General features: G+C 38.7%; 2 protein-coding genes across 2 annotated transcripts in view; both read right to left on the minus strand.

Moving 5' to 3' along the window:
* Window positions 1–9218, minus strand: pros1 (protein S). Its single transcript, XM_038700528.1, has 14 exons — window positions 9052–9218; window positions 8264–8421; window positions 7558–7582; window positions 7375–7458; window positions 7130–7252; window positions 6835–6960; window positions 5113–5241; window positions 4682–4922; window positions 3893–4079; window positions 3520–3684; window positions 3272–3440; window positions 2646–2782; window positions 2095–2323; window positions 1–1027 (listed from the first exon to the last, which is right to left on the minus strand). The coding sequence occupies exons 1-14, from the start codon at window positions 9128–9130 to the stop codon at window positions 837–839; spliced, it is 2043 nt and encodes a 680-aa protein (XP_038556456.1). The 5' UTR covers window positions 9131–9218; the 3' UTR covers window positions 1–836.
* A 1463-nt stretch (window positions 9219–10681) lies between these two features.
* The window catches only part of rasa3 (RAS p21 protein activator 3), a 42167-nt gene continuing 38263 nt past the window's right edge, over window positions 10682–14585 (minus strand). The window contains exon 24 of the mRNA XM_038701425.1: window positions 10682–14140. Coding sequence (XP_038557353.1) covers window positions 14065–14140 — 76 coding nt within the window. The 3' untranslated portion in view covers window positions 10682–14064. The remainder of the gene's footprint in view (window positions 14141–14585) is intronic.

A 14585-nucleotide genomic window follows, 5' to 3' on the forward strand; every position in this document is an offset into this window, starting at 1 on the left:
CTGCTTTGACCAATTTTATTAAAACAAACAAAACAAACACTAGGCAACTATAATTCAAGTTATACAGTATATTGAAGATGGCTTGTTTTATATACAGGGTGAAACCTGATCACAGGACATCGAGGAGAACCCTGAAGATCAGGAGAGAAATAGAAGAACTTGTGGATAGCCTTGCAAGACCAGCCGTAATGAGAGGTGCATCTCCGATAACCATGCCAAATGATAAGCCATGTTTCTAAACATCACTAAACCATCAGGAAGCCAAAGCTCCAATAAAGAATGGTGATTCATGTAAGAATATGCGACAGAATTGGATTGAAAGCCTGTAAGCTCAGCTTTCTCTTCTGTAGTTTTCACTGCCACAACCAACAACCACAATTTCTTCAGTTGTCTCCAGATGTTGTTGTTGTCTCCAGCCTCCACGAGACCATAATTGAAGAAAATTTAGAGATAGTACCATGATTCAAGAGAGCTCAGCTCAAATGTTTCTTGAAAACCATTTAATTCATTTCAACAAATTGCTACAACTACATCATCCAGTTTCAGACTAGCTTAATAAACAACAAGAACAGCAAAAAAAAAAAAAAAGCTCCCACAACAGGAACAATAAAACTGTACGGATGAAAACCGCAGGACAGCGCTTAAAATAAACCCATCAGAGAAAGTCGACAAAAATGACTATAAACGTCTACCTCCATCTCTTCTTCTTGTCACTCCTTTCTCATCTCCTCCCTCCCTCCCTCCCATATCCTCTTCTCTATCTCTCTTTCCAAAATATCCCAAGAAGTGGCCGCTGTGGGATGCATCCTAAGGTGAGGGCTTTTTAAAGTGATCCGCTAGTTAATTAAGGTCACTTTCTGTGCATCAGGGTGACTGTCAAGGGAAGACACAGGAGGACAGGAATGGGACTTAATGCTGTTGTGTTTGCTGAGAGCCTCATCAAAGTCCAGCTGCTGGCCGTTGATGGTGATGTCCATGCAGCCGTGGTAAAAGGCCGTCACAGGGGTGGCAGGAAACGGGACATCATCTGACAAGAGCGAGAGAGAGTGGTACAGTCAGTGAGAACGACAATGAGTCAGTGATGGTGGTAAAATGGCCCTTTTTGTTGCCACAGTTAATAATACACAATTAAAAAACCTGAAATAATATAAACAACAAAATAGCATAAACACACTAGTGTTACTTTTGTCAGACGAAACTAAACAAAGATGCCGACAATGTACTTAAACACTGACTGTGACTATCTTAACGTGCAATATTGTTGACAAAAAAATTACGAAACTAAAATGTAATTCATAAAAAGTTAATAAAATCTCTCTTTCTTTTTATCTCAGACTTCTGGAAACCAGTGAAGAAAGGTGAGAACTGCATTGTTGTTTACTTTTTTGGCCCGGATGGAAATGAGTCACAACTTTTTGACTGAAGTTAAAAAAGCAATTGCAATCTAATAATGTAAACTCATATAGTCAGTCGATCGACCCACCAAATTGGTCCAGACTGAAATATCTCCTTACAACCATTGAATCAATTGCCATGAAATCTCGTACAGACATTCATGGTTCCCAGAAAATGTTCCCCCGGGCTTTCCTTTAGTTCCACCATGAGGTTGACGTTTGGACTATTGAATGGATTGCCATGAATTGTGGTACAGACATTCATGTTCTCTCAGGATGACTTGGAATCACTTTGGTGGTCTCTTAAGCTTTTATCTAGCGCCATCGTCTGGTCAAAAATGTAAGTAAAATATATGAATCCACCATCATCCTCAGCTGTGCTTTTGTGTTTAGTGCTAATTAGCAAACGCTAACATGCAGTGACAATGGTTAGCATTGTCACTGTGAGTATAACAGCACGATGACATTGGCAAAGCAGTCCACAGTTATGCTGTTACAGCACAATCGAGAGGATATTCCCTTAATGTTTGCTTTGTTATTTATAGAAGGGGAGCAGTTGGTATTCATATTGAAATGATTTCAGCCAGGAAGCCATGTTGGCCCTTTCATGGTGATCATATGGCACATTGTGCTCATAGTTATCTCTTTGAAAGAGTTACATTTATACATTTTCTTACTTTATTTTATTACTTTAACTAACCTGGTATCCCACCAATATATGTACTGACGGGGTTCTGCATGGTGGTGTTGAGGCGCAGCAGTGCCTCCTGCAGTGCATCAGGCTTCATGTAGGTAACAAAGGAGGAGTTGGCTGAGATCTGGATTTCTGTGGGAGTCACATTCAGCTGCACTGTTAGCCGGTCGGGGTAGCACAACATGACTGTGTTCAGTGTCGCCACGGAGGTGCCGTACAAGAACACCTGCAGGTTCTGGAGCATGGAGGGCAATAACATTGCAAAGTTTAATTGGTGTGCGTAATTAAAAAATAATTCCTCCTCTATGACAGTAAATTGAATATCTCTGGTTTGTGGACAAAACAAGACATTTGAGGATGTCATCTCAGGCTTTAGGAGACACCGTAATTTTTTACAATTTTCTGACATTTTATAGACCAAACAACTAATTGATTCATTGAGAATATAATCGAAAGATTAATCAACAATGAAAAGAATTGTTAGTTTGCAGCCCCAGTGTAAAGACATGCAGAGGTATACGCAAGCTTATTTCCAACAAAAGTGTGAATGAACTCACAGCATCGTCTTTTCCCTGTGTTACCACAGCGACCGACAGGGGGACTGTGTTGTCGTAGACAAGAGCAAAGAGAACACCTGTGCTGCTGGATGGACGGATATTCATCTTGATATCCACATTCCAGCTCCCAAAATCACCTAGTTACACACATACCCATACACACAAGGACACACACACATATTTCTTTTGTCAGGCTGGAAATTGTTTTCACCTGAACTGAAATGGTTCTGGTTTACCCAACGCTGACTGTGAAAAGTTCTGTGACGATAAGGAATGCACTAAACATACATAGATGTAACAGCTACAATGGAACCAACTATCTATGTACCTGTGCTGGACTATATTACTACATAAAATAGGTCTTTGTTTGAAAACCCACCAGGCCAACTGGGGGTTTTCTGTGCTCTCCTTGTTCATGTGTTTCCTCTGGGTGCTTCACTTTCGTCCCACAGCAGAACACACGCATGTTTGGAAACACTCCTGTTGTTGCTCTCAAGCCAAAGCACCATTCTCAAAACAAACATACATATTTGGCACTGTGCTGTGATTGCTCACTGCTCCTAAATATTTAGGATGGATACAAATTTCCCCATAGGGATTAATAAAGTATAACTTAACTTACTCACTGTAGTCAATGTTGAATTGTGCCAGTCCTGCCCCAGAAAAGAACGATCCTCGTTCCACATGCACAAAGCAATGTTTACTCTTCTTCTCCTGGATGACCTCCTTTACTCCAGATGCCCCCTGGTTCATCAAGTTCCAGGCCCGGATGCAGCCGTCAAGTCGAGGGTTGATCTAATTGTTGGATAAATACATAATATTTAAATAAATGTGTGTGTGTGTGTGTGTGCATGATTTCAGACGACGTGCTTACAGGTTTGATGAGGTTGTCAGTGCGGTTAGGCAGACCAGCGATGTAGACCTTGGTCTCCAGTTTGCCATTAACTGAAGTAAAGAGACTCTCAGGGCTGTTGATGCTCATCACAGCTTCCTTGCTGATCTTCACACTGATGCTGCTCTCCAGTTCATCCACAGAGATCTGCATGTCACATATATATTATCATCATAAGTATTTCTCACTGTACTATTACTCAAAGCAGTTTAGCGCCAGAGCACATGGTTACCCGAACACAATCCACTTTCCATCAGTTTAGTTTATCGATTAGCACTTCAGCTACCAATATGTTAGCCATAGGGGAACAAGCTCAGTATGTATGGGGAATTACTGAACCACAGCTCTTTCTTACCACATGCCACTGTCCATCATTAATGGCTTTTCCTCCGCTGGTGGCCTTGAATGAGTGCTGGTTTTTGAACTGGACTTCAATGCGACCATCTCTTAGCCCCAACATGAACCACGAGTCCTGGGAGGACTCTGCGTACAGCACAACTCCCTCTGGGTCAAATGTACGAAGGTCAAACTCTGCTGCAAACCTGACAGCCAGAAACAGAAATTCAGAAATATGAGTTTACACAGTAACTTTATCGTAATTAAATACTAATGTAATTGTCTATTCCAATGTTTTTGTCCAATCACGAAAAACCAAAGTAGTTTTCACGCCATTAACATTTACTGACATCCATTTAAACATTGATTTGTGCTTGGGCTTTACCAGGCATTTCCAAGCACTGACAGATTTCATCCATATCACTATAATATGAAAATCAATTTCTAGAGGCCTTGAACTTGTTTCAGATAGCTAGGAGTGAAAATCAGGTCTATTTTTATTATTGTTAAAATTAAAAACATTTTTGTTCAACATTCAAAGACAAATTTCCACATTTGTGGAGAATAAAGATGCGTAATTAATTCACATTTATGCACTCCCATCTAGAAAGCTACAGTTTGATTTTGAGTGAAGATTTTTTTTCGATCAAACTACTGTTTCCAAGGTCAAGGATGAACCTTTATGCTCTGACTTGTGGTATAATGCAGTGCAGATGTTGTATGCACTAAATGGGGTAAAACACACAACCTTTAAAAACATAGAAGTACACTAGATTTGTGTGTGTGTGTTTTTGTGGTAGACCCTCACTTTGTGTTCTCCGGCAGCCGGAAGCGCAGAAAGATGACAGGAAGGCCTGCAAACTGCTCCCCCAGGTAAAGTAACGCAGGGTGTTTGGAGTCTTGCAGGTCCACACAGATAGGGATTCTCTCACAGTATCGCTCATTGTCACTCAAATGAAGACCCTGACGACCATCGCAGTGGCACGTATAGCTGCCCACTGTGTTTATACAAGTCCCGTCGCACAGGTTCAACTCACACTCATCTACATCTGCAACAACAGAGAAGAAAAATGTACAGGCAGTGGTCTTTTGCTTTTTGATTAAAAAGGTGTGTGATTGTAATTTGTTCCATGAGTGGGATTCAAACATACTAAAAATCTGGTAATGTACTCAGTTTTGTCACGAGTCACACTACATGACCTGTGGTGGTAAGACAGGAACAATAAATTGAAGTCTCACCATTGCAGGTCTTAGAAGTGAAGTTATATTTGAAACCCAGGGGGCACTTGCACTCATACAGACCCAGCGTGTTGACACACTTAGCCGGCTCTTCACAGATACTGGGGTACAGTAGGCATTCATTGATATCTGGAAAACAGTAAATTAACATTGACAATGGGCAAATTTGTAATATGAACTGTCCTGATTAAAACAATAAAATTGCAGATAAACAATGTGGTCTTAGTTTCAAGAGTAATTTTGTTACCTGGATGAAATAAATAAATGACAGAAACAACTGCAATCTATTGTACTTCCATAGTTCAAATAATTTCATACTATAGATTTTCATATTGATGACCTTCAGTACCTTTCAGGCAGCTTTTAGGCACCTTAATTTATTTAGTAAAAGTTACTTGTTGTGCTATAATGCAGTCCAGCTGCATGCAGAGGCCGTTTTGAAAACTCTTCCCTGGTGGTTGGTTCACAGAAAGAGGCAGCCGTGGAAAATCATTGCTTTCATTTAAAATTAAACATAGCAGGCAAGCTATGAAAAAACTATGGTTGAGGTTCAGCTGCCAAGACTCAAATCGTACATCAGTGTAGAAACAAGTTTTTGTACACAGAAAACAACCAACAACCAGTTTGATAATTATCTAATTGCTTAAGTCATTTATAAAGCACTGGCTCTAGTTTCTCAACTGTGACTATCTGCTGATGTTCTCTGTCAACGATCATTGTAAATTAAACATCTCTGGATTTTACACAGTTTCTTCAACAAAATCAGCAATTTGAAGATATAACTTTGGACTTGCGAGGGTCATTTTTCAATAGTTTCTGACATTTTATGGACTAAACTTAATTATTATTAGAACTTATATGACATTTAATAACAACAAATATTTTATCAAATGTAGGTATGTGCTGACATGGCTCTTACATCTGAAATGAATGGTTTCATTTGAAAATATTTGACAGATGAATTGATCATTCTAAATTGCAGCTCCAACAAGAAACATTTTTTTAGCTGTTTGGTTTCAATTCATGGTATAATTTGGAAAATGTCAACATCAATCACTCAACAACTTGCTATGTGCAATACCATCTGTATGGTCTCTTAAATCTACGTAGCCCATAAAAAAAAAAAAAAACCAACTGACAAATTTACCAAAGAAATCAAGACTCAGCCCATGTTTGTGGAGACTTTGAACTTAACAAGCATTCAACACACTGAAAGATAAACACTGAGTGAACTGCCAACACAAAATAGGACAGAGCCGGGATCCAAGCATCTAAAAACTATGAGCAGGATCTAACAGCTCAGAGAAATGAAACTGGTGGTCTGTTTACAGTGAAATGGAGGGACCATCTTTCAATCAGCTTTTCACAGTCTGTTACATAAGAGGTCACCTCAGGTCAGCTTTAGAAATAACAAACGGTTCTGGCCCAGGGAACAACAGCTGGACAACAGAGTTTTTGTTCTGAAATGCGTAGGGTTCAATTGTCCATAAGAATAAATAAAAAGGAAGTTATCAAAAAGAATACATCACGTAGAAACGTGTGTGTTTGCTCAGCTGCTTAGCACTATATGTTCCTCTTCAATAAGGACAGTAAAACAGCTGGATGTCTTCATATTGGACATTAGCCATTAATACACACACACAGAAAGTACAGTAAACTGTACCTTTGGTGTAATTTAAGTGAAGTAAAGTTTAGCTGCACAAACTGAAACTGACATCTTACCCATGCAGTTGATTTTGCCATTGATGAAGTAGCCATCTTCGCACATGCATTGGAAACCGCCGGGGAAGTTGTAACATTTTTGGTTACATCCCGCAGGAAATTCCGGATCTGAACACTCATCGATGTCTGTCCAGTCAACACATCACATCATCAGCCAGTTCAATCATTTCAAAAGGTTAAAATTATCACTTTTAAGTTGAATTAAGTCTATGCATGTTAGACTTGAGGCATGCGAGTCTTTATTTAAAAGCTGAAGTAAAACATTTAAAATGTCAAATGATGTATCAGAACTCACCGTCCTCACAGCGCAGCCCCTTCCAGCCGGGTTTACACACACACGTGAAGGAGGCCTGGCCGTCCACACAGCGCTCTGTGCCCTCCTTGTAGCATGGAGGAGGCGTGCACTGGTCACTGATCTCTGCCGTGCAACAAACAGTTGTTGATGAAAGCCTTCATAAAAGCATTTCACAGGAGAGGCTAACCTTTACTAGCCTTACAGACTAACTGACATAAAAATGCTAACTAAAAAAAGCCTCTCACCTCTCACGCACGAGCGAAGATCCGATGGGATGACAGAATCCGAGTTCTGGTTACTGATGCCTACACGGTGTGAACCCAGACACGCTGTAAGAAAGAGTGTTCTGCATCAGAATAGGCGAGTAAAGGCTAAACAAAACTGATGATGCAACATATTAAGAAACAAATTAAATTCAGCAAACTTACCAACATATTTGGGGTAGAAATATTCCTGGAGAAAACACAACAAGAGATTTTGTACAATAAGAATGTGCAGAAAGTGAGATTATAGCCAGCTGTGCTCTGAATAAAAAATGCTCTGTTCGAAACTGAAAAATAAATCTGGATGAACCAAGATTGCACATTTCGTTTTTTCTTAATTACACTGGAAGGACATTAAGTCTGTAAAAGACAGTACAGCTTCTGATCTATTGCTGAAATATTTAGTAAATAAATCGAAAGACAATTATTCAATATTGATATTATGTTTTTGCAAAAGTGTCAAAATATTTTTTCTAAAGTGAATGTTTGTTGTTTTCCATAGTACTCTATGATAGTATATTTGTAATATATTTGGATTATGGATGTTAGTGGGACAAAGTAAGACATTTGAAGATGTCACCCTGAGCTCAAGTTGCAATTTTTGCTATTTTCTCACATTTTATAGATCAAATAGATTTTTGATTAGTCAGGAGATTCATCAGTATTGAAAATAATCATTTATTCCTGGTCTGATCTACTGCTTGCGCTTTCTTTCGCTTTCACTGCTTAATTCATCTCAGAATGTTCTTCATCCCCCTTCCCCTGATAATCAGAATTGCAACTGACAGACAAATCTGACACGTGGTTAAGCGATTCAGAGGTCTGAAAACCAGGCTGTCTAGTAAGATGAGGGGGCCGCTGCTCCACTTACCGTCTCTGGCTGGTTCTCAAAGATCTCCCTGGCCTCCTCCTTGTTGCACAGCTCCTCGATGCACTCCCTCTCCAGGTTGCCCTTCTTGCTCTCCTCAAACAGAGAGTTGGCTCTCCTGTGCCTGCTCAGGAACTGGGAGGCCCTGTTCTGGCTCAGGACTAGGAGATACATAAACACATGAACACACACTTATTGAAAGTATATGGAGTAAAATATTTTTCCATTGTCAGTGTTGTGTTTGCTTGTTTTCTATTACAACAATCAGATGTGGACAAGCCTATTACTGTGCACATTACCACTGGAGTGATACTTGTGATACATGCGTGATTACTACAACCAGGCATATGCAGCAACATTACAATAACACATGACTGATCCCAGCTGGAATTTAAGTCCTCATGACAGATGGCTGATGTGGCTGGTGTCTGTTGCATGGACAAAGTGGACAACCTAATTACTCTTCTGTGAATTGGCCTGGAAAAAAAGGTCATTGCGAAACCGTTATTTTCGAGAAATCACCCCTAGTTGTTGTAACAAGCAGCTCACGTTGACCAAGCATTGTTTCACGGTGTTGAAAGGAGTCATGACCCCTCAAGCTTTCGCTTCTCCGTTTGCTGCTCTCACGTTAAACGTTTTTTTTCACCCTGAAGGCATTCCCAACTGTTCACATCCAGGCTGAAAAGCTTCTTTCAATCTCAGGCACTTGAGACTAACATACCGTAACCATAGGCTATTCCGTGAATTACTTTACTACGTGGAGTTAAAAATGTCAACCCTTACATACTTACATCGATAAGCATCGACGAGCGTCACAAGAAATAGGAGACAAGCCAAGGATTCCCCAAGTGCCCGTTTCTTTCTCCACATAGTCGAGCCGTTCTTCCTGCTAGGCCACGGTTTGGCTCTGAGTTCAGACTGACTGGGCACAGGTCCGTGCGAGGGAAAAAAAAAACTTTATTCTTCCCGAAAATGTTTTCGTAGAGGCAGGGGGAGTGTCGGGGTCCGCCAGCAGATGGGGGTATGAGGGGAGGCAGCTAGGGAGCGCTGCTGACACACTCACGCGCACTGCCATTGTTTACTTACATTGTTAGTGCTGGTGCTATGAGTGTCTCTGTCCCCAAACTCACAAGAACAAGTAAAGGGGACAGAACAAGTAACATGAGAAACTGCAGACACACAGGCCTCACATCATGTCTTCTGCCAAATTTTCATCGTTCACTTTAAGTACAAACCATAGAGTATTAAAAAAAGGACAACTTACTTTTGCAACAAATGTCACCTTAACTTACTTGTAAATGGTTTTGTGTTTCTGGAGAAAAATAACTAACCATGCACGAGTACCTTTTTGAGATACTTGTACTTTTGTTATTGTATATCAACATTTTTATTACTTCCATTTTCTGCTACTTGCAAATATGATACTTCTCACTCCACTACATTTGGCCCATTTGTTAACTTTTCGTTTGGCTTGTTATTGTTCTGATTAAGACTAAAACATAAAATATTTACAACTATAAGAATAATAATAAAAAATTGGATTCTGATTTCAATAAGCTAGGCCTTCACTACTCATAAACCAATTTAATATTTAATAGAATTTAACTTGCATATAGGTCGATTGATAAGAGTACAGAGAGTCAACCATACAGTATATCTATAAAATAAAATAAGCTGCTGTACAGGCTGCATGTGAATTCTCAGTGGGTCCGGCACTATTATTATGTACAATGAATGAACCATATTTGTTATTCATATCAAAATGACTTTTTTGGCACACAATTCTGGCTTCATGTTATGATTTGCCTAAATTACTCCTCAACATTTCTCCATACTTGGTGTTCGATTGAAAGACTGAGACAGGATCTTTTTCCTTCATCATTCATGCATAAAAGCTTAAGCATGAGTACATGCAAGAAAGACTAGGACAAGGATCTGAAGAGACACTTGCAAACCGTTTTTGGCGATTTGATTCAACAAGAACATCCAACATCCACACCAAGTTGTTAGGGCAAAAATCAGAATGATTCACTGTACATGATAAAGTAAACTAATGACAAAAACCAATGGACCAATGGGGGAAATAGCGTGAAATCTTTTCAAAGGCTTTAGTCTGAAATTGATTGTAGACCTTTTTACAACAGATGTTTGGTTTTTCATGAAAGGAAAAACCACAGGTAGAAGCAATAACACAAATTACAACTGTGTTCCATTTGTCCCAATAAGCCATGTCATGTCAAAACGTAATGTACACTAACATACAATGGACACATAATCCATCATCATCAAAACAATTTCCTGAGTCACTTTTAACAATTGTATTTAGCAATTGAAAGAAAAGGAAGCTCTTAATGTGAGTTTGTACACTGTAGTTTAGAGGCAGACTAAACTGTTTGATTAACAAATGACACAGACACCACATTTGCATTAATATCGTTTCATTTAGTTATTCAGAGGGAAAAACACATCACATTTTCACCATTCATTCAACTGTTTTATGTACACATATAACAGGCTTACTTTAATACTTTTTAAAATATTTGTACAAAATACACTGTTCTCCCTTTATAATAAGTGTTTATCTGAAGAGGCATCTTACTGCAAAAGGTCAGCAGATGTATGTTGTTAATTTGTGATAATTTGATGGGCTTATTGAGGGGTTGTTAATATTATTGCATGCTGAAACACTATTATTGCATAAGTCATTCCTTTGTGGGCTTCGGGGTGGAGGAGCTGCCATTACTGTAACTGCCATTACCCCACCAACACCGCCGATGTTTCTGGGAAGGTTTCACTGAAAATGAAAAATAATTATGATTTCCAAGTTAGGGATGAGAGACAGAGCTGTTTGGTGGTTTATCACTCCGAGTCTCCTCACTCTTGGCAAAACAACAATAACAAAATGCTGAGTTTCATAAACCTGAGGAGAGTTAGTAACTGGTGGAAACAAACACTCACCAAAGTTCAGAATTAAAGCAATGGTGCTCCCTTAAAGTTTCATCAACATTATTACTGCGTTGCATACATAACATGTTTGGGGAGAATATATTGGCAAAGGTTCCTTGAAATGGAACAGTGGTTCTATACAAGAGGAAAGTGGAGATACACTTGATCAGGCCAGAGTAGTGTTTCCACAGTCCTACTAGTCTTTAGTATAACTACAGGCAGTGATTTTCTCTTTTTTAACAAGTGGGACTCTGCCTTTCCTGACCTGTAACACTATGTGTATTCAATTGGCAATATAACCCGTCATGTCAGTCACTCATGCACATACTGACAAATGCACACACTCACAAACACGCAAATACACATAAAACACACACACACACACACCTCAGTCATTCAACTCATATACACAGCAAGATTTCTGTATGACAAGACAAAGATAGAAAACAGAGTCAAATTGTTGAGAAACCTTCCTTATAGATCAACATATCAACAAAGAAAAGATGTCATCTGAATAATTGCTTATCTGTTTTTTAAAACAGTTTTCATATGTAAAAAAAAATATCCAAACAATTTTTTTTGTTTTCTTTTTCAAAAAGATAATTTTATAAAAGTGATGACTGGCACTGTTTGGGATCCTGTGATCATGGGAACACCCATGAGGCTACATAACCAGGTACTTCATTTTGGAAAATACAAAAATTTGTTGTGATTTGTGACTACAACCATACTTCACATGCAGTGGTTTGGTGAGGGTGAGTGCTGATGGATATTAATGCTAATGAGAGTGGTTGCCTTTGGGAAGCATAGAACAAATCAACCTGTTAACAACAATAAAACCTGTACCTTCAACAGATTCTGGGTCGCTGACCGGTAAGATTCACAGCAGGCATTTTATCAAAGGAATGCATATAAATAGGTTTTAAAATACAGGAGGGGGGGTGGAGGGTAGCTTTTCCAAAGTAAGACTCACAAAACAGAAGAATTACATCATTAACAGGGTAACACAACCAGTAACAAACTATCCATTTCACAATCATAACTTGAGACAAGACTGGTTAAAATGTTAGTATATCGATTAATTAGAAGTTAAGCTAAAAACCATCCTTGTTAATTTCTGCTTTGGCTTTAACTATTTTTCTACTCACACAGAGAGAAACAAACATGCTTTTAAAAATGCTTGCATGCAGTTTGACGGTATGTTGAATGTTGATCTTAGCCTAGACATCAGGAACAAGTACCAACACCTCTTAAAAGACACTGTTTTCCATGCAAATGCACCTGGAACAGTTAGTTAATGTTACTTATCTGGAACTACTAATGTTTATTCACCTTGGATGTGTGTGCATGTCAACTAAGATTGGATTACCAACTGGGCAAAACGGGAAACTACCCAAGGTTCTATGTTCAGCATGTGGTATAACAATTAGTTATTGTAATTTAATTAATTAATTACAAATCTGTTTATTAATTCTGCACACTATATACTATATACACTCAGTGGCCACTTTATTAGGTGCACCTGTACAATATAATTAAATCCAATACAACTGTTCTACCATAAAGTCAACCTTTAGGATTCCTATGATGTTCATTTTTTTGATGTTCATTTTTTTCATATATTGTACAGGTGTCCCCAATTAAGTGGCCACTGAGTGTATATTGTAAAGACATTACAATTTCAGTTTATAGCACAAATTATTTTATTTTTTTTGACATAATCTAATTTCTTTATTAATAGATTGAGATCATGATGGAGTTCAGCTAATCAGGCATCCAGTGTAATTTGTATTACTTAAAAGAGAAGCTAGAACTTGACATCCATAAACTCACCCATGCTGTGCAGTTCAACATACTTTCAAACAGCATACACAGATACAATAAAAGCATCTGTGGGTTTGTCTGACTCAGTGTGAGCATAAAAAAGAAAAGAAAAACTATCCTGTAACTTAGGTACTGGTTACACAGGTGCATGATATCCAGCCACAACAGAACAAGGTTTTAAATGAAATGTGAAAAACTTCAACCTATACATCAACACATTGATGATAAGGATTAAAAACGTGGGATAAAATTGTCCGTGGAGTTTTTTTTGATAGCTAACATCAAGTTGCTCTTGGCGGTGCTTGGTCCCGACAATGCCTTCCTCTGTGCCCTCGTCCTTCACAGACCTTCCTGAGGAGGTTGGGGACAAAACAAAAACAACACTAAAACACTAATTTTTTTAAAAGCAGGTTCACGGGGACACCACCACCCAAGGGGCAAAAAAATCACAGTCCTTCCTTCCTTCCAGAGAAAAATACAATGCAACATTTCAACAACCATTAAAATAACTAAATACAAATCAAACAGATAAAATAAGCTTTTTGAAAGTGTGCTGCGAGGCTTGTTCATCCATAGATTTTGAGGCCACTAAAGTGCGTGTTGGTCACTGTCAAAACTGTCCAGTGAAAACGTTTGTTCTCTTATCACATCACAGAAAGGAGACCCAAATAGATGTATGGTATGATTATCTCTTCGTTCGTATCCCTCCTTTCCTCTGCTCCTTTTTTTCTTGCCGATCTGAGGTCTGTTCTCCAAATTTGGAGTGATGCACCTTGAGACACTGCAAAAACAGTCCATCTGCACAGCTCATTCAGTCTGGTATTGACTCTTAAAACTCATATTTTCCTTAGAACAAAACAAATAAGCCAGTCAGGTGAAACTTGTTTCTAAACCAGCATCACCTGCTTCCAGAAATATCTTTTTTTAGTGAAAGTGAAATTTTCACAGACACGTTGCATTGGAAATGTATTTCTTTGCAATTAAGAAAAATATGCTGGTTCTGGGCATCATAGAAACAGTACACAGGGTCGTGGTTAGATGGAGTAGGTAGAGCTCTCAGACTGCTGGCGGATGTAGCACTGAAAACTCTTGTCTCCAATCGGATGCTCTCTGAGGAAACAAAGACAAAGCAGGTGTTTATGTGTTGCCAGGAGAAAAAAAAAACAGAACATAAATAACAAAGTTTCTATCAAGATCATTAGGCGATGAGCAAAGCTGGAGGCCAAAATATCTCCAAAAGTCTGAACCAAATGTGAATTGGTGAAAGGGAAAATCCAGGAAACACACCACCTTTTAAAGTTACGACATTGGAGTAATTTAAAACGTTAAAAGTACCATATTTTATCTCCAACATACTTTGTACATGTTAAATTAATAACAGGCAACTGTGGACTGTACGACTGCACCACCTGCTGGCCCAAAAAAGGAAATAGCTCAGTATTGAATTAAATTTTTCTCCACAGTTCTCAGCCTCCATTGCATTATACATACAATTACTATAGTTTTATAGCAAAACATAATCTGAGCTACAAGCATAAATGAACAACAAACCACA

The sequence above is a fragment of the Micropterus salmoides genome, unplaced genomic scaffold, assembly GCF_014851395.1.
Source record: "Micropterus salmoides isolate LMB-PRFRI ecotype aquatic unplaced genomic scaffold, ASM1485139v1 Ms_hic_scaffold_6, whole genome shotgun sequence".
In the NCBI taxonomy this organism is placed as follows: Eukaryota; Metazoa; Chordata; class Actinopteri; order Centrarchiformes; family Centrarchidae; genus Micropterus; species Micropterus salmoides.

What these genes read in the sequence shown, in the direction of transcription:
- pros1 (XM_038700528.1), bottom strand. Translation starts at nt 9,130, where the DNA reads ATGTGGAGAAAGAAACGGGCACTTGGGGAATCCTTGGCTTGTCTCCTA. An exon ending in TCTTCGCTCGTGCGTGAGAG is followed by an intron (nt 7,253 to 7,374) that starts GTGAGAGGCTTT and finishes GTTGCACGGCAG; the next exon opens with AGATCAGTGACCAGTGCACG. An exon ending in ATATATTGGTGGGATACCAG is followed by an intron (nt 1,028 to 2,094) that starts GTTAGTTAAAGT and finishes CGCTCTTGTCAG; the next exon opens with ATGATGTCCCGTTTCCTGCC.